The sequence below is a fragment of the Stomoxys calcitrans genome, chromosome 2 (assembly GCF_963082655.1).
Source record: "Stomoxys calcitrans chromosome 2, idStoCalc2.1, whole genome shotgun sequence".
NCBI classification, from domain to species: domain Eukaryota; kingdom Metazoa; phylum Arthropoda; class Insecta; order Diptera; family Muscidae; genus Stomoxys; species Stomoxys calcitrans.
Genome location: NC_081553.1, coordinates 152,237,166 through 152,261,811, shown reverse-complemented (window position 1 = coordinate 152,261,811; position 24,646 = coordinate 152,237,166). Strand labels below are relative to the sequence as shown.

At 38.2% G+C, this 24,646-nt stretch overlaps 2 protein-coding genes across 3 annotated transcripts in view; one reads left to right on the top strand and one right to left on the bottom strand.

Annotated features, from left to right (window-relative positions):
* The window catches only part of LOC106093609 (alpha/beta hydrolase domain-containing protein 17B), an 84,317-nt gene that overhangs the window by 3,369 nt on the left and 56,302 nt on the right, over nt 1-24,646 (bottom strand). The gene's annotated exons all lie outside the window — the stretch shown is intronic.
* On the top strand, nt 20,654-21,256 carry LOC131994774 (uncharacterized). The gene has a single exon (XM_059361651.1). The coding sequence runs from the start codon at nt 20,654-20,656 to the stop codon at nt 21,254-21,256; it is 603 nt and encodes a 200-aa protein (XP_059217634.1).

The following is a 24,646-nucleotide window of genomic DNA, read 5'->3' as shown; positions in this document are numbered from 1 at the left end:
ATTCCCTACACCATGGATCGCATTTGCTATCAAGTTATTTACCGATATGGGCCGTATAGTTATGCCGTACAAGTCATATAAAAATATTACCTCTAAAATATTATATATTATAAAAATATTACCTAAAATATTACCTTCTAAAGCTCAAGAAGTCTAATCGGGAGATCGGTTTATATGGCAGTTATATTAGGTTATGGACTGATTTAGACCACACTTAGCACAGCTGTTGGAAGTCATAGCAAAACAATATGTGCAAAATTTCAGCAAAATTGGATAATAATTGCGCCCTATAAAAGTTCAAGAAGTCTAATCGGGAGATCGGTTTATATGGCGGCTATAGGTTATAGACAGATTAGAGACCATATTAGGAACGTTTGTTGAAAGTCTAACCAAAACGACATGAGAAAAATTTCAACCAAATTGGGTGACAATTGGGCCCCCTAGATGCTCAAGGAGTCTATTCGGGAGATCGGTTTAACTAGCAGCTATATAAAGATATGGACTGATTTAACCCATACTTAACACAGTTTTTGGAAGTCATACCAAAACCACATGTGCAAAATTTTTGCCATATTTTATAAGAATTTCGCCCTCTTTATCCTCGAGAAGTCAAGACCCAAGATCGGTTTATAAGGCTGCTATATCTAAATATGGACGGATTAGATGTATTTGTGCAAAATTTTAAAGTTAGGGTGCACCGTCGAAAGTTATCGTGCTTTCGAAAGACAGACGGACGTACGGACAGTCATGGCTAGATCGACTTAAAATGTCATGACGCTCAAGAATATAAAGGGTGATTTTTTTGAGGTTAGGATTTTCATGCATTAGTATTTGACAGATCACGTGGGATTTCAGACATGGTGTCAAAGAGAAAGATGCTCAGTATGCTTTGACATTTCATCATGAATAGACTTACTAACGAGCAACGCTTGCAAATCATTGAATTTTATTACCAAAATCAGTGTTCGGTTCGAAATGTGTTTCGCGCTTTACGTCCGATTTATGGTCTACATAATCGACCAAGTGAGCAAACAATTAATGCGATTGTGACCAAGTTTCGCACTCAGTTTACTTTATTGGACATTAAACCAACCACACGAATGCGTACAGTGCGTACAGAAGAGAATATTGCGTCTGTTTCTGAGAGTGTTGCTGAAGACCGTGAAATGTCGATTCGTCGCCGTTCGCAGCAATTGGGTTTGTGTTATTCGACCACATGGAAGATTTTACGCAAAGATCTTGGTGTAAAACCGTATAAAATACAGCTCGTGCAAGAACTGAAGCCGAACGATCTGCCACAACGTCGAATTTTCAGTGAATGGGCCCTAGAAAAGTTGGCAGAAAATCCGCTTTTTTATCGACAAATTTTGTTCAGCGATGAGGTTCATTTCTGGTTGAATGGCTACGTAAATAAGCAAAATTGCCGCATTTGGAGTGAAGAGCAACCAGAAGCCGTTCAAGAACTGCCCATCCATCCCGAAAAATGCACTGTTTGGTGTGGTTTGTACGATGGTGGAATCATTGGACCGTATTTTTTCAAAGATGCTGTTGGACGCAACGTTACGGTGAATGGCGATCGCTATCGTTCGATGCTAACAAACTTTTTGTTGCCAAAAATGGAAGAACTGAACTTGGTTGACATGTGGTTTCAACAAGATGGCGCTACATGCCACACAGCTCGCGATTCTATGGCCATTTTGAGGGAAAACTTCGGAGAACAATTCATCTCAAGAAATGGACCGGTAAGTTGGCCACCAAGATCATGCGATTTGACGCCTTTAGACTATTTTTTGTGGGGCTACGTCAAGTCTAAAGTCTACAGAAATAAGCCAGCAACTATTCCAGCTTTGGAAGACAACATTTCCGAAGAAATTCGGGCTATTCCGGCCGAAATGCTCGAAAAAGTTGCCCAAAATTGGACTTTCCGAATGGACCACCTAAGACGCAGCCGCGGTCAACATTTAAATGAAATTATCTTCAAAAAGTAAATGTCATGGACCAATCTAACGTTTCAAATGAAGAACCGATGAGATTTTGCAAATTTTATGCGTTTTTTTTTTAAAAAAAAGTTATCAAGCTCTTAACAAATCACTCTTTATATACTTGAATATTTCAAGGTGTTACAAACGGAATTACGAAATTAGTATATCCCCATTCTATGGTGGAGGGTATAAAATTAAATAAAATCAAAAATTCAAGGGTTTAGTGAAAAATTTTTTAAAAATTGGATCTCGAGCAAACCTTTCCAAAAAGTCTCATGCATGTATAGCTAGCCTCATAGCTATCCCAAAGATATTTTTGGGCGAATTATATAATCATCAGATTCATCTGAATTATTTTCCTCCTGAATTTTATTTGTGGCCATTGTTATATCTAAAGAGATGCATTACCAAATTGAGATGCATTATAGTCACACCTGATCCAACTTTTAATTTCCTCAGTGTTAAAATCGTTCATTACATATAAAGCCCTATGACATGCTCTTTTGGACGAACTATGGAAATGCAATTCGGTGGAAAAAATTTCCAATAGCCTTTTCAGGCTGGAAATCATTTATGTCTGGATGAGTAAGTTGTCTATCAGAAGGATCATCTTTAAGACAAATTTTCTTCCAAAGATCTCTTATTTCGGAAACAAAATGATTGCTAAAATATTCTATTATATTTTTTTAGTTAACTAAGCTTTTATATTAGGTTTATAAATAACATGAAGTTTGTGAACATTCTTTAAAACATTCAGCCGAGGACTTTTTCCAATAAATAACACCTTACACTGGTACGACGCAGTTGGTCTCTCTTTGACACCTAATACCTATCTACGACTGCTTCATCATGGCATACCAAACGGATCTCAGGCGAACACTTCGTTTCACTTTAAATTTCAAACATAATCGTAAAACTGGAGCCACCGTAGCTAAGAGGTTAAGAAGTCTATACGTGGACGATGAACGCCTGGGTTCGAATTCTGGCGAAAATATAAAAAAAAAATCAGCAGTGGTTATCCCCTCCTAATGCTGGTGACATTTAGAGATAGCAGCCATGTAAAGCTTCTCCCCAAAGAGGTCTCTCACTTCGTCATACCGTTCGGACTCGGCTATAAAAATGACGTCCCTATTCATTGAGCATGAACATGAATTGGACAGCACTAATTGATAAATGAGAAGTTTGCCCCTGTTACGTAGGAAAATTTGCGAATTTGTAATCTTAAATGTGTATCTACTCCCGGATAAAGGCAAAAATATCTTTTCTATCCCGGATAATGGAGATTTCCCAATAATCGATTACCGGATAATCGAGGTCCGACTGTATGTCCAGATTGTGACCAGGGACCACACAACACACGTCACGACCACACGTTAATTTTGTGGAAAAGTAATGTGCCTTCTCAGCCAGATCGCTTTGGAAAGCCTAATAACTTACAAATGTTCACACAGGCAAGTTTTGAAATAATCATTGAGCATGAACATGAATTGGACAGTACTAATTGACAAATGAGAAGTTTGCCCCTGTTACGTAGGAAAATTAGCGAATTTGTAATCTTAAATGTGTATCTACTCCCGGATAAAGGCAAAAATATCTTTTCTATCCCGGATAATGGAGATTTCCCAATAATCGATTACCGGATAATCGAGGTCCGACTGTATGTCCAGATTGTGACCAGGGACCACACAACACACGTCACGACCACACGTTAATTTTGTGGAAAAGTAATGTGCCTTCTCAGCCAGATCGCTTTGGAAAGCCTAATAACTTACAAATGTTCACAAAGGCAAGTTTTGAAATATTTCTGCACAAATTATTTGTAGCAATGATATGGCATAAGTGAGACTTGCGTTATACGAAGGCAGCTATATAATTCATTGGGCTAATAGTAAAATTCCAATTTTTATCATCAAAAATGGTTTTATTGTTCATCAAATTATACTATTTTGAATGCGGTCAAACCAATTGTCGAAGCACTTTTTCCAATCCACTCCGTTTGAGACACCTTCAAAATATTTTTATCTTAATGTGTTAATGTGCAGGCATCAAAATAAGTCATTGGGTGTCAAGTCAGGGCAATACGGCAGATGACCCATCCATTCGGCCTTTTGGCCTGTCAAATAGCCGCTAGTTTCAGCCGATGTGTGAGCGCTCGCATTGTCACGGTAAACAATGATTCGTCTTCTCTTGTTTGTTTTTCGAATTTCTCTCAAGACTTCAGGCAATCAAATTGAGGTATACTGCTCAGAATTGACCGTCCTACGTTGCTCAAGCTGAGCAGTCGCCACATGCCGAAGAAACAGGCAATCATTTGCTTCGAAGAGCTTCTTCCACTAACAATTTTCGTTGGATTGGGGTTCATCTTCCAGACCCACACGATCAAGTATTGTTTTATTTTGGACTCATACGCATAGGTGCACGATTCGCCACCTGCGCCATTCTTATAAACGCATTTTAAAACACCGCGATCGTATTCTTTAACATTTCTTCACACTAATTGAATCGAGCCTTTTTTGGAGCGATTGTCAAATTGTGTGGGATACAACCAGGACTAACCTTTTTTAAAGGCAAGGTGTTAATGCAATATCGCATGTACGCTGGTGCAAGAAATGCCCAAGGTTGCCTGTATCTCACGCCCGGTATCAATGATTTCTGTTACAACGGCTGTTTTTGGACGACCTTCACGGGATTAAAATTTTTTTTCAAATTATTTTTTCAATAGGATTCTGTGTCAACCCACGCATGGCTTCCCTGCTTGCATAAATAACCATGAGACCACAATGACGTAACTACACATCTAACTGAAATAATGGTGATGAATAATAGGAATAAGGAAATAGAGGAGAACAGGGTAGAATATTGAGCTGGCAAACTATAGATTGTTTTATTATTGCTGTTTTTAACACAATCAGTTAAATTTAATTTTTTGTTGATATATACTTGTTTGTGCTAAAAATGTTTGGATTAGCCCACAATTCCATAATTCATAAGCCCTATATTTGCTAATTTTGTCGCATTCTTTGATATTTCCCTTTTAATAGAACAAACCACTCGATAAGTCGAGTACTGCAACAATAATATAGGTCTACATTGGTGTAAACTTAGCGGGCCACATTTTGGACATTTTTGGAGGAGATTAAAACAGCAAAATTGACACTTTTTCCAAGGGGCAGAATCCGAACTCCGAACTTATGTTGACTGAACTCCTTATAGAAATCGAGACATTTCAATTTTTTGAATGGGCATGAAAGCCGTTTCAACATCTCTGGATGGAATTTTCCTAAATATTTAATATATTTGGAAAGGTAGCGCAATGCTCCATTTAATGGATCATCCCAAAAACTAAAATTTATTAAATTGTTGATAACTAGGGATAGAACCTAAACACCAAAATCCACTATGTGCGGGAAGTCCGCCTTTAAAACGCAAAATATAAATTTTATTTATGCACATAATAAAAAAAGTGAACCTTCAACGGGGCTTGAACTCGTGATGCTACACTAACCTCCGACCCATCCTCAGCCGAAGTTTCTGGTGTTTAAAGACGCCTAACCACAAACTACATTTATTGCTTGGAACGTCAGCCAATGAAGTGACAAAACTTAGAAGCCGGATTTCAAAAATAGAAATATTGTTCGAGGTACATATACAAGAACAAACGCCATTCACACCTAAATACGAGAAAAAGAAGAAAAAAAAACTTGATTCTAAAAATATGCTAATCCAGAGTTACACGTTATTTTTATTGGCCGCTACGCAATTGTATCCAGCAGCACATGGCGGAAAAAGCGATATACTAATTTAGCGCATATAAGAACAACATAAACCAGAATTAAAAGTTATTGCGATCAAACAAATCTCATATTAAGGTGTAGAAAAGTGTAAAATATATAGTTTTATATACTTATGGCAAAAAAATCTCCAATGCATGAAATGTCACCTGCTAAAACATGTCTAATGGCTATATGTATTATACTATGTTCAGACCTAAGTTGTTTTAAGCAAACGACTCGTTTCATTCAAAGCATGTGAGCCCAAAAATCGCTAAATTTTGCCCGGATAATGTCAAAAAATAAAAATCTATTTTTTTCCAAAAAAAATGTATAAAATTAACAAAATTTTACAGATAAAGCAAGAAGAAATAAATCTGAACAGTAGTGAATCATAATATTTATATTGGAGTGTGAAAAAGAGAAATTTCCAAAACATTTCAACTAGTGTGAACGACATAAGCAAAACGAGTCAATTTTGTTATGTTTTGTTGTTTGCAAACGGGATTCTTCAAAACTCCAACAACATTTTATAACGCATTCTAGTTGAGATCTATTATCTATTGTAATATTTATTAAACTTTGTATTTTGTTTACCATTTTTATACCTACCTCCCAGAATACAATTCTAAAGTAATGTAATACGAACAGCTGAGTACAATTTTTATACCCTCCCCCTCTCCTATGGGGCTATACTAATTTCGTCATTCCGTGTGTAACATCTACTTATTAGGGCAGGTTGATTGGGTTTGTAAATGAGCCAAATCAGTCATAGACAAAATTATTTTGTCTATAGAAAATATTTTGATTGAAGAGACAAAATATTGATCAGACCAGGACCACCTTAAAATTATTTTTCTTAACAAATTTTAATGAAATTTTTTCTAAAGGCAAAATTTCAGCGTAGTATTTTTAAAAACAAAAGTTCATCACAATTTTTCCCAAGTACAAAGTATTAATAATTCAGGGTTACAATCTCTTCAACCCAGGCCCGACCCTCGAAATTATTTTTTTAAAGACAACATTTCAGTTCAATAACAATTTTTCTAAAGACTACAATAACAATTTGTATAATATAATAATATAATTTATAATATAAAAATTTTATATAATAGTTTTTTTCTGAAGTCTATAAAGCGCAAATTTCAATGCATTTTGCGACACTACATTTTGCTCACACGTTTAAAATTTTCTTGTTATTATGCTTTTCTGTCCCAAATAGAAACAAATAAAAATTGAAAATAAAACTTGAAAGACATTTTTTCTAAAGGCAAAATTTTGATAATAAATGTCTAAAGGCAAAATGTTGCTCAGGCCCGGCCATCATCGAAATTATTTTTTCTAAAATAAAGATTTCAAAAATTTCAGAAACATCTTATGAAACGAAAACATTTTCCCAAAAGTTTTTAATAGACAATTTTCAATAAATATTTTTAAAGACAAAATTTTAACCCATTACGCTTGACCCTCAATTCCCTTGTCCAATTTGGTTGAAATTTCGTAAATTCATAATTTAGAGCATTTATATTAACGTAGTAATTTTTTAAATTTTTTTTTAAGACAAATTTTTCAAAAATTTTACAAAAAATTTTTAAACATTCTTGAAAAAATAAAAAATATCTTATTTACTAAGCCAAAAAACTTTTTTTAATATTTTATAAAAATATTTTTTAAAAAATTTAAAATTTCCATTTTGAAGTATTGATTTCTTCCACCAAAAATGTTTTAGAATGAAAAGATTACAATAAGTAGTTAACAATAAAAATAACTTTGTACACCTTAAGTAAGCAAATGTGTTAAAATAATATAAGTCGGCAGACCTTTATTTATGCGAACAAGTTTATGTTAAACTTACGGTTGTCGCAGGTCATTTGACATCAATTATTTATTTATTTCATCTGCCGAGTAAAAATTAGTAGGCAAAGAAAGAAAAAGGTTTACAACTGCAATAACGTGGAAATATCTTCGTATTTCTGATTTCTAGTTCTACTACCTTTTCTCATTTTATCTCCAATAAATGAGGAAAACTTTAGGACTCATAGAGACATGATGCAAATTATAGCCGTATACGGCTATAGTTGGATGCAATTTTTACCGGATATTTTTTCCTTCAAAATCGGATTTTCGATCGATTTCAATAAAGTTCGAAGGAGAACAAGGTGAATAAATGAAGGTGGACCCACGCGACAGCGGAGAACAGGCGACCAGTTTGATGGTATTACGACGTCAGTTCTGTGTTTACATTCACAGCAAACTACCCCGGTAACCATTTACCGCAACGGTTACCGTGTCTGCATAAATGTTGCCTAGACCCGCTTCATATGCAGCTTGATCTAGTGGTTCTCTCTTGTAGCGTTGAACCTCTCGCTCTAGATCAAAAAGATCTACCTTAAAGCTTCTGGGCGGTGGAAATCTATCCACAACATGATAATTTGGATGGTCTCTGCGATAACAGCCCAAAAGATATTGCTTAGACAGCATGTAGTTATGTCTTCGCACAGGTAGAATCTTTGTCTCCTGATGGTGGTGGTGGCTGAAAATTTGGTGGCAGATATCTTCATATTTCTTGCAGCGAAATATGAGGCAAGTTTGTTGAGGTAGACGTTCAACCTATCGCAGATGTCAACAATGGGTGGGGAACCTAATGCCATGATCGTACAATCGTCCGCATATGATACGATCTCTATGCCGTCTGGAGCGGGTGGAATGAAGGATAGGTAGAGGTTAAACTGTGCCGGAGATATCACACCACCTTGGGGATAGCACTCTACGGTGCTTCGACTTCTTATCCCTAAATGCCACAAATGACTGGCGACCACACAGATAATTCGCGACCCAACGTTTCAGGCCCGGCTGGAGGGACGTGTTGGTAATGTCCTCAAATAATTTGGCATGGCTGACCGTGTCGAATGCCTTCGATAGGTCCAGTGCCACGAGGACCGTCCTATCACATGGCCTGGGCTGATTGAAACCACGGCAAATGTGTGCGGTGATGCCAGGCAAAGCTGTTGTTGTGCTATGCAGTCTTCGAAATCCATGTTGATGCTAGGCGAATGGAAATTCACGGCTCGGGAGGAGTAATGCCTAAAGCGTCTTTGCCACTGGTGAGAGAAGGGAGATCGGTCTATAGGACTCCCCCAAACTCGGGTCCTTTCCAGGCTTCAGTAGCGGGATCACTCTGCCCATTTTCCAGACATCGGGAACTATAAGAGTAAACTCCAGGTAAATCCAGATTCTTCAACATCAAAGTAGAGATTACGTCAGGGCCCAACGCCTTAGATGATTTGGCGCCACGGATCACATTCGTAACTTCGCCCACGGTAAATTATCCATCGGCTCGGAGACCACGAATACGGCGAGTGGCTCTCCTCCTTGCCCTGTAACTCTCGGGATGCACAATAAATTGACGGTTGAACAACCTGACGCATTTCTTCGAATCAGTCACGGTTACTTCGCCAAAAGCGACTGAGGTCCTGTCATCCCGTCTATCGGGGTTCGAGAGTGACTTAACAGTAAACCACAGCTTGCCTAAAACGGTGCCTAAGTTACATTACTCCAAGTGTTCCAGCCACAAAGCCCGCTTATGTTCGTTGCCTATCCTGTTTATTTCCAGACTCAGCTCGCTGATTTTGGGGTTAGCGGGGTCCATAGCACGAATCCCATCACGCTCGTCTGCGAGTACCACTGCTTGCGCCGGGAAATTGGGCCGCACTTGAGGTATTCGACCGGCTGGTGTAAAGCTAGCGGCTACTGCGTTAATGATGTCTCGGAATTTCCTCTCGGTAACTAGCACATCCGAGGGGGTAGCAGTTCACTGAAGCGGCGATTGGTATACACTCTGAAGCTAGCCCAATCGGACTTCTTCTGACTGAGAATTGTGGAGAGATGGTCACTCAAGAGATCAGGGGATGCAATGGAAATTTCTGGCGACCTGCTGCAACTCCTCGTACTCCTAGTGGGGGCATCCTCATTCACCGTACAAAACTTGGAGCCTTCAAACTGCTCTGCAAAAGCCAAGTCACGCTGGTCGTTACATAGGGGAGAATGCCATGAAGTGTGATGTGCATTAAGTCCCCAACAACCAGACGATTATGGCCAGATAGTAACCCACTTATCTCGGGGCTATAAATCGGGACAAAGCTACAAACCGGCTGTATGTATACGATGTATAGCTCTATCTCGGCAGTGCCGGACCTGACTGCTATCTATCCCCATGCATTCCATGTAAGGGTCACTAGCGACAGGCGCAGGCGAAATGTCTATATTGTACGGAACAGTGTATCACGAAGGCAAAACCCCCACCGCCATTCCTTGAGCGATCCTTACATAGCACATTGTGTCCGTGACAACTGTGCAAGCTGCAAGTGTTGGTCAGCTTTGTCTCCTGGATAGCTGCGACCAATATATTTTTCTGACTCATGAAATCCACAATCTCATCGACCTTGCCACGGAGACCGTTGCAGTTTAGTTGCAAAAATGATACATTTCCCGGCACTGGCCTGGTAATATTGGGGCTGGGATGCTGCTGTTGCGTATATTGCCGTACGGGAGAGGTCGAGGGGTCACATAGTCCGAAGACGAGGACGCAGAAGGTGGCGACGACGACACTTGTGATTCACTGCTGGCTATGTTCACACAACACCTTGCGACATAGCCAGTATGACTATACTCCCGTAGTGAAGTAAGGCCAGAGCAAGATCGGAAATGTACCCACTCCATGCAAAGGTTACACCTCACCAACACCGACCGGTGATGGAGGCGGTTCTGGCAATCCGAACAGAACCAGGATCCGGAGTTTTTCTGGATCGCTTTAAAACCCCAATAACTTGCGAATGTTCACATCCGCTAAACCAGACAGGCAGCGTTGCCGTCGAAAATTTTTAAATAGTGGCACAAAAAGTGTCATTTGTAAAAAAAGTGGATTTTTTTTGTAAAGTGACAATTTTTTTTTCGTTTTTATTAAAAAAAAACAAACTAGGAGTAACAAAAAACAAAAGCATACAATAAACTTTCTGCTTTTTATATAAATAACATAAAAAACTTGTTTAAATTGGTCCAAAATTTGGCACAATATTTTTTATGAAAAAAAAAAACAAAAATAGGACGTGTATAACAAAAACAAACAATTCAGTTCTTTTATAAAAATTATAAAAAGGTGTATAAAAGATAAGTTCGGTCAATCCGAATCTAAGCTTCCCACCACCGTAAATCAATCCTAGGTTTTAGGTCGAGACTTTTTGTAACCAAAACGCCAAATTCAAATTTGGACGGATGAACGTATTTGGCAAAATCGAGCTACGATCTACAGAATAAGTATTTGTAGGTTTTAGAATAAACGTTTAGGCGAGCTGCGGTGGTGGGTATTTAAATGCTTAAGTGGTATATTTTACAAACATAAACAAACTTTTTTTTTTGTTTTGTCCAGTTACTCTCGTTCAGCTCAAAAAATTTAATTTTTGGAAAAATTTAATATTTATATGCGATTTGTTGGGCGACAAACAATAGATAATCGCTACATAGTTGTATTTTTGAACAAGTGGCACAAATAGATGGAAAATTGGCCGAAAAATGTTTAAAGTATCCACATAAAAAAGTGGCATCGTTCAAAGCAAGTGTAAAATTTGATACTAAAGTGGCACAACGGTAACGCTGCAGACAGGTTCTCAATGAAATGAGAAGCTACAGTGGAACTCCTTTTGACTGCCAGTGCGGGACTCACACACAGAAGGTGTTCTATAGTCTCTTCTTCATCGATGACCTCGCAGCATCTGCAAGTCGTTACTGGCAACCTTCAGTCTATCAGCATGTTTTCCGATTAGACAGTGACCTGCCAGACGAACACAATGACTGAGATGTTTGTTCTGTCCAGTGACAGCAAAGTGGTAGACCTCTTCAAGTCTAGATTAGGCCACATAGTTTTAGAATGCTCACAGCCCCCTCTTTGTGACCATCTATCATTCGTTGTCCTTCCGTTCCTCAAAACTTAGCTAACATGTCGCTAGCGGCATACCCATAGATTCCTGTTTCCCCTGGAATGTGTAAAGCAGTTCCTAGTTTCACAAGCTCGTCCGCTTTACAATTCCCTGGGATATCTCGGTGGACCGGCACCCAGAACCGGTGAATTTTGAACTGTTCAGCCATCTCGTTGACAGATCTGCGACAGTCGAAGGCGGTTTTTGTGTTCAGAAATACGTTCTCCAGGGATTTAATGGCTGCCTGGCTGTCTGACAAGATATTTATGCCAGTCGTCGGTATGACATTATATCTTAGCCATTCCACCTCTTCCTTCATCGCAAGGATCTCCGTTTGATACACTGTGCAGTGGTCGAGTAATCTTTTCGATATGACTAGTTCTAGATCTTTAGAGTAACCCAAAGACCACTGGTCGTTTAGTTTGGAACCATCCGTATAGAAGTCTATGTAACTTCTGTTACTGGGGATATCGCAGTTCCAATCGGTTCTATCAGGAATAGTGGTACAGTAATTTTTATCAAAAAAGAGGCTCAGGTAGGGTGTAATCCACACTGCCTGGAAAATCGGACATTGTATCAAGGATAACATTGTGTCCGTAGCCGCCACATGACCAAAGAGAAAGCTCCCTTAGCCTCACGGCAGTGGTAGCAGCAATTTGTCTAGCCACAATGTCTAGAGGCATAAGATGTAGCATTAAATTCAGTGCATCAGATGGCGTCGTCCTCAGTGCAGCTGTGATGCACAAAGAAGTCATCCTTTAGATCCGGTTAAGTATTGAGCAGTATGTGGATTTATGAAGCGCCGTCCACCAGACCACAACACCATATAGCATTATAGGTCTGACAACCCAGTATATACCCAACACGAGGTCTATGCGTCTTTTAGTAAGTTATTAAAAAACTTTCTTACGGTAGAGTTGATGCCTAGAAACTCCAACTCATTCATGGTTGACGTCGGTTTTACATTATTTAAAGCACCTTCAATGTCAAGAAATGCCCTCTTGTATATTCCTTGACAGAGAACCCTCTATGTAGCCGACTAGGTCGCGAAAGGCTGCTTCTGTGGATTTCCCTTTACTATATGCATGCTGCTGCCGCGACAGGCGATCTCCAGGGATCTTTGCCCTAAGATGTTTCTATCAACCTCTCAAAAGTCTTCAGCATAAAGGATGACAGACTAACCCTACCTTCGTGTGGTAGGGTTTTCCTGCTTTCGGAATGGAAATGACCCTCCATCCAATAGGTATATATGACATTCTGATACAAGCAGAGTATATCTCCATAAGCCAGGGAACCAGTCTATCAGACACAGCTTATAATTCAGCCGGTGATACATCATCAGGGGCTGGCGACTTAAAGGAGTCGAAACTTCTTATCGCCCAAAGGATTTTCGGCTCAGACACAATTTCCCTAATGGCCTCCGACGAATGCATATCAGTGACAACCCCTTCTAGCGCCACATTATCCGTTGGAGAATTTCCCGGGAAATGTGTATCAACGAGTAGTTCTAGTGTTTCCTCACTAGACATTGTCCATACATTATCTGACTTCTGAATATACCCCACCGTAATAGGTATCGAGGATAGAACTTTTCTTAGCCTAGAGGGCTTAGGGGTATCCTCCAGAGAGCTGCAGAATTATACCCAGGATTTGTTCTGAGCCTTTCTCAGTTCGTCCTTATATTTTCTTAGCTCAGCCTTATAGATGTTCCAATCGAGTGGTGCTCTTGTGGCTTTTGCTCTGTTGAAGAGTTTTCTGCAGTCCTTCATTAGACCAACCAGCTCTGGGGTCTACCATGGCGGTCGCTGTTTGCCCCTTGGCTTGGCACTAAGGCATGCTGACACAAGCGAGTCATTCGGGGCCTTCGTGATCCCCTTGACCACTATCTCTATATCCTCCGTAGTTTCCACTTCTTTTTCTAGCCTAGGAGGGATAGTGGTGCAGAATTTGTCTCGAATTTATCCCAATCCGCCTTTCTTCTCTTAAGCCGGGGGACCACTACTGAAGTATTTTCTCCAAGGCTAAAACTAATATAACGATAATGAGAGAAGCTGTCGAACTTTGTGACCCACCCACACAGGGCTTGTCGGGTCCCGTTTCGATGTCATCCCCTCCTGACTCGATTGTGGCAGGGGATTTTCAGTCTCCTCCAATCCACCAGACTTTAGCGATGTGTCGATAGGTCCTCAGGCAAGTGTTCAGCAACAATTGCTAGTCGTCTCCTGATTCCCCAACCCCACCGCTTCTATAGAGCTTCAGTTTCAACTTGTTGAATCCGTAGGATACAACCCCTTCAGATTTGTTGTTGAGAGCCAGAGTTTAGTACGAATACTGCATGTCTCCGGTCACCATCAGCCTCATCCAATCTACCAAACTACCAGTCGGTGGTTGAAAGACTGCGATTACATTCCCTTAGTCTTCCAAGTATCGCTTCAGGATCTGAGAGATTCCTTGGTATCCAATCATGCGCCATTGGTCGAGAAGGAATATCTTACTTCTTGACTAAATCTAGTGTTGCACCTGGCCAGATCTCAACAATCTTTTTCAGCGCACATCGATACATTTTAATTGAGCGTTGATCTCCGATGGCAATTAGTCTGTATCGGCCTCGATACCAGCCTGCATCGTCACAAACCAAACCAATTAATCGCCCGCCTAATGGATACCACTATCGTAGCTATCCTCGAGTGACTCAAATATTCCTTCCAAATATAATGACCTATTTCAATTAAATAAAATTGGAATTTCTTTACTATTTTCTCAACATTTTACTGGTGCCGAAACCCGGGAATTTCATCAACTCTTTACTCGAATAATTTACGAGAAATTTAGTACTTTTTCAAGATTTCGACTAGTGAATTGGCGTAATTCTGGTGAACGGAAATAATCTTACCTTTGATATTTATCCTTTCGTTTTTCGCACTTAGAAGACAAACAAAATGTGTAATAAAGTAATCAGAAATTGTCAACGACAATCAAATATTTTGGATTTTCGTGCATAAGTGACTATTTGCAATTTCAATTTTACCAATTTCATTTGGCTTTACTAAGAAAACCTTGCACACTATTGTGATTTTACAGACTTCTCAGTTGAAAGAAAATATTAAAGAAAAAATTGTATTACGCTTTTGATTGGAACTTACATAAACTTGTCCACAAGCTAATCGAATTTTCGTTTTTATTTTCAATTCAAATTCTTGCCATTCGGTTCTCGAGTTTATGTTTGAGTGTGTGAGTTGGACAAAACCATGTGTGAGCTATCGGTGTTTATAAACGAGCAACGAGATTTGCTGGCTGAGAAAACGCATGGTTATGTCACTGCTCTGGCTCAAAGGGTGGACGAAATTTTTAATAGATTCGAATCTCAGCATGAGACCATTATGCAATATATTCGAGACTCCTCTATCAACGCCAGTGATGTGCCCTATATTAATAAAGACGTGTATTTAATAAATTCTCTTCGGAATCATACCGGCACAAACTCAACGTTTGGAGAGATTGGAGAATCTTGGAATCTATATACCACAACAAAGGAATGTTTGTTGGTAACTTGATTTCCAAACTTTTTAATATACCGAAGTCTGATGAAGGTTTTCAGTCAGTGAAGACTTCATTAGATTTTGCCCAGGAGTGAATTTGGGTGTGAATACTGTAACATGGGACCCTTTTTTGATACATCAACTTGTGCAAAAGCTAGACCTGCAGTCTCTTCGTAATTGGGAGCAATCGCTTAAATCCGCAAAGGATATCTCTTTAATTTCGGAATTATTTTCTTTCCTGGAAAGGACATTCAGGACCTTTGAGTACCTAAATGATGAAATTCCTAACTCATCTAAAACTACCTCTTCTCGATACCTTGTATGGGCAAGACAAGGAAAACTTCTTGTCATTCCTGTAGTTTTTGCGACATACAAATACATTCCCAATGTTTAAAATTTCTGGCCTTACTATTAGCCGAAAAAAAAACAAATTCTTTTCTGAAAAGCATGTCTGCCGCATTTGCCTTGTGTATGGCCATGATCACAGCAATTGTAAATCTATATTTCTCTGCATAACGTGTAAAGCACCTCACCATACGGTGCATCTTTTAGATGAGCCTTTGGCTCCATCTTCTACAGCCAAAGTCACAACACATAATGCACAATCCTTTTCATCGGTTCTGCTTTACATCATTCGATTTATTGCCGTCACAGGATAAGGCGAATTCGAGTTTAGGGCTCTACTTGACCCTGGATCACAGGGAAGCGTCATATCCGACGGTTCAGCAATTAGGGTTGGATAAAACCCGGTCGCACTGCAGAGTAGTTGGCGTAGGAGATGTTGGTGAAAAACTGTTCAGGTTCACTGCAGAGCCTGATTTGAAAGCACGGCAAAGTACATTTGTGTTGTCTTGCACAGCCCTGGTCTTGTTCACTTTATCGGCCAATGCACCGGATCACATGTCTTAACATATTTCCTCTCTTGGCATGAGCATAAAGGGCTTAGCTAACCCTTATTTTTACAAATCTGATCAAATAAACTTCATCCTTGGATCAGATATGTTCTAAAATAATAAAATTCCCAGGAGAATCTTTCTTAAATAAAGATCTCATCTTCCAAAATACACACTTTGACTGGTTAATTATAATTGTCTAAAACCATCTCCAAAAACCATTTCACAACCAGAGCCATTACTTTGTAGGAAAAATTAAATTTGCAAATTCTGACGCAACACAAATTCTGTCACGAATAATTTGCCTGGAATCAATTTTAAAACAAATATTTTCAAACCGTTTACTAAACGAGAGAATATTAATTATGTTAGGTTGAAAAGAGGGTTCGGATGTTAATCAGCCCCTAGCCACTATGGACATACACCTAAGCCAGTAATCGGCTTGTTGTGCGCTCTAAAAACTAAAAAGTAACCTTGCAAAAGAAAACTTTATTTTCGTTCATGTCTGGTATCGTGTCCCTACCTAAGTGCCGGTGTCTATTAGCCGCGAAAGCCGGGCAATGACATAAGAAATGCTCCAACGTCTCATAATTTTCCCCACATGCCCTAAATATGCTATGACTTGCAGCACCGATTTTGCATAACCGAGCTCGTAGTCCTGTGTGTCCCGTTATGACACCAAAAGCTATACTGACCTCCTTCTTACTTCCTTTCAGTAATAACCTCGCCTCTCGCGATGCGGATCACCCAAGAGGATTTCCGAAGTCCTACCGACTATTTCGCTATTATGCCTCGAAAAAAAACACTTCCAACGATAGGCCTTCGCTTTGCTGAAAGCTATATCTAAGAATATCATCAAAACAAATCATCTTGCCCAACCATCAACACATTTGCAAACTCTTTTATACTGCTATTTTTAGTTGCAAGCCAAACTCATCATTATCATCCTTAATAACATCATTATTACTTAAAATCATCATCTCTTTAAATTGTAACACGTTTTCTACCTATTTCTAACTCCGAACAGCTTATCCATATCCGTTTTAATCAGCGTGCATACGAGTACTATATGCATACGAGTACTATATGCATACGAGTACTGCAGCAGCTTATGCGTCGCTTCCCCCTGCTGCATTTCTTTACAATTTTCTCAACATTTTATTAGTGTCAAAACCCGGGAAATTCATAAGTTCGTTATTTTGAATAATTTAAGCGAAATTTAGTGCATTTTCATTATTTAATAATTATAAAAATCAGGTAAAATATACTACTTTACATAGCTTTTGTTTGCTATTGAGTCTAATTAAGATGTGTGTTAAATGAATGAAAAAACACCTTTCTCATATTACTACTTTTAGTTTTATTAATCTATCAATTAGTCATTGTAATTTTGTATTCCTGTGATTGAATTAGAATACGTATATTTTTCAGTTTGAATAAAATATTTAAACACAAAAGGTTATGGGCCTTTAGACAAAAAAAAAATAAAAAAAAATTTTCATTCTACCTAATTTTGTGAATATTAGTGAAAAACTATGACAAGCAGCCAATTATTGTGACCAATGGAAAGATTTCGGGGCCGTGAGAATTTTGATGTCTGGAAGAGACAGGCAAAATCGATTTTGGTAATAAAAGGTTGCTGGAAAGCTGTAATTGAAGCTATGCCGGACACGGAATTGAATGAAAAAGCTCTTGCGGAAATCACATTAATGGTAGATCTCAATAATTATGGCCACATTGCTGCCGCTACAACAGCGAAGGATGCTTGGACTGCACTGATTAATGCCTATGAGGATACGGGACTAACAAAGAAGGTAGAACTATTGAAGCAATTGGTGAACATCAAGATGCAGAATTACAAGACAATTCAAGAGTATGTGAACGATTTGATCATCATTGCCTTGAAGGTAAAGGATGCTGGATTGAATATCGACGATGAGTTGACTGCCTCGTCGATGCTAGCTGGACTGAGCGATGACTTCAAACCATTAGTTATTTCCGTTAAAAACTCTAGGCAGAAACTAACTGTGGATATGGTCAAAAATCTTTTGCTCCAAGATGCGAAATTCGATAAGGTTAGTGGAAATGATTCAGCACTTCAAGCTAAGTTTTTCAAGAAAAACAAAAAGCAAACAACATGTTACAATTGCAAAAGGATTGGTCACATATCTAAGAATTGTCCGAACAGGAACAATGTGAGTAGCAATGAACAAGAAAAAAATGTTAAGAAATCGGAAATTTTATTTGCGACTACTAAAGAAATTTCCTTTGCAAAAGCTACGTGTGATATTCGATTAACCCCAAATTATTGGTACATCGATAGTGGTGCTAGTAGCCACATGACTAATGATGATGCTAAGATGTATAACAAAAGAATTGTGGAAAACAAGAAAGTCGTAGTCGCAAATAAAGAAGAACTGTCTGTTGAATGCATTGGTGATATTGATCTGAATGTTATTGGTAAAAATGGAGTAAAAAAGATAACTGTTGAGAATGTCGAATATGTTCCTAGGCTGTGTACGAATTTGTTGTCAGTTAGTTAAATAACAAAAGGTGACAAATCAGTGATTTTTGAACAAGATGATTGCAAAATCCAAAATAAGCAAGGGATGATTATAGCATCGGCAAGGATGTTCAATGATTTATACCGCTTAGAATATGAATCTGATTATACAAATGGCAGTGTGTATTCTGTTTCAAGCAAATTCAACTTGTGGCATCGCAGATTGGGACATATTAGTAACACGAAGCTAAAGGAGGTAAAAGACGCTAATTTTGGACTATCTTTTTCAGAGAAACAGTGCGAGTTATGTACTATATGCGTGAAAGGAAAACAGTCCCGAAGACCTAATAAAGAGGATGGAACCAGAGCCAAAAAAGTTTTGGAAATTGTATACACTGATGTCGTTGGACCTATGAACACATGTTCGTTTTCAGGCACACATTTTCTGGTCACATTCATTGATGATTTTTCCAGAAAAGTATTTGCCTATCTTATCAAAAACAAGTCTGAGGTGTTTTCAAAGTTCGCTGAGTTTAAAAAAATGGCTGAAACTCAGACGGGAAAAAAATTAAACATTATCCGGTCTGATAATGGCGGACAGTATGTAAATGGGCAATTTTCCAAACTATGCAAAGAAAATGGGATTATACATAAAAAAACATGTGTATATACACCGGAACAAAATGGTGTGGCAGAGAGGATGAACCGCACGATAATTGAAAGAGTTCGTTGCATGCTCATTGATAGTGGATTTGACTATCGATTCTGGGCAGAGGCCGCAGTTACTGCAACATTTCTTATAAATCGAGTAACCTGTAGATCACAAAAGAAATGTCCAGAAGAAATATTCAGTGGTGGACGATCCAACTTAACGTTCTTGAGAGTGTATTATGGTGGGATATAGTGCCGAAAGCAAAGCTTACCGACTTTTCGATCCCAAAAGTTGTAAAATAATAATATGCCGTGATGCAATTTTTATGGAAAACAGCAAAGTCAACACAACAGAGCAACATGAAAAAGATTTGTGTTATCCGGAATTAATGCACAGCGAAGGTGCAAATTTAGGGGATAGTGGAAATCTTAGCGAACCAAATGTTAGTGTATCAACACCTTCGGTGATAGTCAATGAAGATTCCAATGTGGCGGACTCAAATGAAGACAACCTAATTCCTCAAGATAATCATACTGAAGAATCTGATACCGATAGTGAGTATATGGATAGTTATTGGCCATCAAACAGCGATGAAACTAACAGGCAAGAAAATGTAGAGGGGCCTATTATCCGAAGATCCGAACGTATTGCAAATCGAAACCAAAATTCGTCAACGTTTTGTGCCATTGCTTTTGTTTCAAATGATCCTGAAAGCTACAAAGAAGCAATGGCTATAGAAAATGCAAGTAAATGGAAACTAGCAATGAAAGAAATTGAGTCGTTGAAATAAAATAATATTTGGACTTTAACAGAATTACCACCAGGACTAAAGGCTATCAAATCCAAATGGGTTTTGAAGACGAAAACTGATGAAAACGGAATTCTTAACAGATATAAGGCTAGACTAGTCGCCAAAGGTTTTAGTCAACGAGAAGGAATTGACTACAACGAAACTTTTTCACCAGTAATCAGATATGACTCCAAAATGTAGTTGGTTGCACTGGCCGCTAAGTATAGAATGGAAATTCATCAAATGGATGCTGTAAGTGCATATTTAAATGGGAACCTTAAGGAGGTCATTTATATGCAGCAACCTGAGGGATTCTGCAAACTAGAAAAGTCAATATACGGGCTCAAGCAATCTGGAAGAGTCTGGAACGAGATGCTAAATTACGAACTCATCAAGCTGGGACTCGTACGGAGTGATGTAGATCAATGTATATACCACAACTTGGACAATGGGTATAAACTATATGTAGCGATATATGTTGATGACGTCCTTATATTCTGTAATAATATAAAGATACTACAAAATATAAAGAAGCTTTCCAAAATATTAAAAATGAAGGACCTAGGAGAAGTTTCTACAATACTCGGAATGCAAATAACTCGAAATCGTGATAACATAAAAATAGATCAATCAAAATATATAAATGATGTTTTATATCGTTTTGAAATGAACGAGTGCAATCCAATTTCAACACCGATTGACACTAATCAGAAGCTATCCGTGTCCATGTGCCCAAAGAATGAAAATGAGAGACGGGAAATGTCAAAGGTTCCTTATATGCAAGCAATTGGATCTTTGTTGTACGCAGCACAAGTGTCACGCCCAGACATCACATATGCAGTAAATATATTAAGTCGATTCAGCACTAATCCAGGGAGAGCTCACTGGGAAGCAGTGAAGCGTGTCATGCGATACTTAAAAGGCACGGCAACTGTAGGTCTAGAATATAAATTTGATGTGGAGATTTCAATTGTTAGATACTGTGATGCTGACTGGGCTGGAAATACAGACGACCGCCAATCGACCACTGGATATATATTTATATACCAATCTGCTGCAATATCTTGGTTAACAAAGAAACAAAAAACAGTAGCTCTGTCATCTACCGAGGCGGAGTTCATGTCTCTAACAGCTGCTATGCAGGAGTCAGTCTGACTAAAAAACTTGAAAAGGAAATTAATCCTGATTGCGAAAAGACCATGAAAATATTCTACGATACCAAGGGAGCAATACATGTGGCATTGAACAATAACTATTCCAACAGAACTAAACACGTCGACATACAGGCAAAATTTATAAGGCAAAAAATTGACGAGGAAGAAGTTACATTGGAATACACTCCTACCAATGAAATGTTAGCCGATGTATTTACTAAAGCTCTACCATCGCAAAAGCTAAAATATCTTAGAAATAAGTTTGGTCTTTTGTAAATTCACATATTATAAAATACATACACATATTATAAAATATTTTAGTAATTATCTTGAATTTAATGAAAGGAGTGTACATTCAGGGAGAGTGTTGTTAAATGAATGTAAAAACACTTTTCTCATATTACTACTTTAAGTTTTATTAATCTATTAAGTAGTCATTGCAATTTTGTATTCCTGTGATTGAATTAGAATACATATATTTTTGAGTTTGAATAAAACATTTTAACACAAAATGATGCAGCTTGAATGGAATGAAAAATAAGAAGTAATATAAATTGTCAATGAAAATGTCAGGTTTTGCCTCTTGTCCTGAATTTAGTTCTAATTTTCAATTTAAATGATATAAATTAAATCTAGTAAATCTTGCTAATACGATATGTAGATAAAAGGTACATTTGTGTTATTAAATGTATGATTTCTTTTTATCGAGCATTCGAATTACTAAATATTTTTATATAAAAAAATTGACTTACCATATTTTCTCACGCTGTCATCTGGCCAGTTGACGATCGTTATTGACATGATATTTAGGTAGGGTAAATTGAGTTTAAAGTTTTGAGATGCTCGAGTACAATTTGATAAAGGTGGATATGTGTTGTAAAGAAGGTGAAAACTAAATCTTATGCGTTGATTTAACACCTATTTGAGTTCCATTAAGACATTGTTTCGACGATATATTGAAATTTGATTTCTTTTTTTTTCGTTTGTAAATTTTTCTTGTTAAAATGTCAAATTCTGCTAAAATGTTCCAAAAAAGGTCCAATCCAATTAACAATTCGAAATGTAAAATCCGGGTATTGTTCTGGTATCCATATGGATATATGACAGTCCTGGTTAATTGTAGGCAGATACACAATTATTGCCACAATACATTTCTGCAATCCTCTTGAAATATAATCGAAAATTTACTTGAAGCGGAAAAAAAACCTTTGAACCAAAAAGCTGGACGCAAAATGTGACCTCAAATATGTTTATAATTAACTGTCTGCCCTTATGAGATGGATTGCAATTCTAAAGTTCAATCGCTAAAAGAGATTTCCGATTGAGCCAGTTTCTTGCTCTTTTCTGCTAAACTTCCTTCGCGATCGATATATTAATTGCAAGGATTAAATATAACGTAATAATCATCTAAAACAAAAATCAAAAGCAATAAAAAATTCCTCATTCCTTTTGTACACTACAAAATTATCCCCAACTTACAAAAAACCCTCCTCCCCTCCCCCTTACCATAATTTTCAGAAACGCCAGATCTCGGAGATGGGTGGTGCGATTTAAGCGAAATTTTGTGTGCCCTCAGATAGTACCCTAGAAATAAAAATTTGGTATCCACATTTCGGATGGGGTACCTAGGGGAACCGCCCCACCCTAAAACCTACCAAACATATATTTAGACCAATCACGACAATATGGGACTCAACTAAAAGGTATTTAGGATACGAAAACGTATCTGATATCCATTTGTCGAACCAAGTTCTAGGGGGAACACCCCAACCCCCAAAACACCCCTAGATCGGACCTATACCGACCATGGCAATATGGGACTCAAATGAAAGGTATTTGCGAGTAGAATGCAAATCTGATATTCAAATGTAGGACCACGTTTCTGGGGGTCCACCCCTTTCCCAAAACACCCCCCAAACAGGACTTATTTACTGACCATGGGAATATGGGGCTTAAATAAAAGGTATTTGAATGTAGAATATGAATCTGATATCTAAATATGGACCCAGGTGTTTGGGGGGACGCCTCTCCCCAAAAACGTCTCCCAAAGGGGACACATTTACGGCCACAGCCACATGGGGCTCAAATGAAAGATCTTTGGGAGTAAGGCTCAAATCTGATATCAATATTTGGGAAAAGTGTCTATGGTGCCACCCCACCCCCACAACAACACCCAACCCCCAAAACACCCCTAAATCGGACATATTTACCGTTCATGGCAATATGGGACTCAAATGAAAGGTATTTGCGAGTAGAATACGAATCTGATATCCAAATGTGGGACCACGTTTCTGGGGGTCCAGCCCTTCCCCAAAACACCCCCCAAACAGGACTTATTTACTGACCATGGGAAAATGGGGCTTAAATATGAGGTATTTGAGTGTCGAATTAGAATCTGATATCCAAATATGGGACCAAGTGTTTAGGGGGCCGCCTCTCTCCAAAAACATCCCCCAAAGGGGACAAATTTACGACCATAGCCATATGGGGCTCAAATGAAAGGTCTTTGAGAGAAAAGCACGAATATGATATCAATATTTGGAAAAAGTGTCTATAGGGCCACCCCACCCCGACAACACCACCCAAATATTAAGTATTTGCTGACTTTTGCAATATGAGGCTCAAATAAGAGGGTTTTCAAAGTGGAACACGACTCACTCATATGGGATTCGGACAAAGGCACTTATATTGTTAAACAATTAGTCTAGCGATATACTATATTCGTAGCATGGTATTTCACTGGAAGCTCTTTAATTGTTGAAAGTAAATATTCCAAGGAAACTTTTGTTCCATATAAAGTAAAAGAAGGCGCAGCGGAACGGGCCGGGTCAGCTAGTTTTTATATAAAAAAATAGACTTACCACATTTGTCCCACGCTGTCATCTGGCCAGTTGACGATCGTTATTGACATGGTATTTAGGTAGGGTAAATTGAGCTAAAAGTTTTGAGATGCTCGAGTACAATTTGATAAAGGTGGATATGTGTAGTAAAGGTGAAAACTTAAGACATTGTTTTGAAGATATATTGAAATATGATTTCTTCTTTTTTCGTTTGTAAATTTTTCTTGTTAAAATGTCAAATTAAAATGTCAAATGTTCCAAAAAATTTCTAATCCAATGAACAATCGGGTATTGTTCTGGTATACATATGGATACCAGAACTATATGACAGTCCTGAGTAATTGTAGGCAGATACACAATTATTGCCACCATAAATTTCTGCAATCCACTTGAAATATAATCGAAAACTTACTTACGGAAAAAAACCTTTGAACCAAAATGCTGGACTCAAAATGTGCCATCAAATATGCTTTTAATGGGCTGTCCGTCCTTATGAGATGGATTGCGATTCTAAAGTTCAATCGCTAAAACAGATGTCCGATTGAGACAAT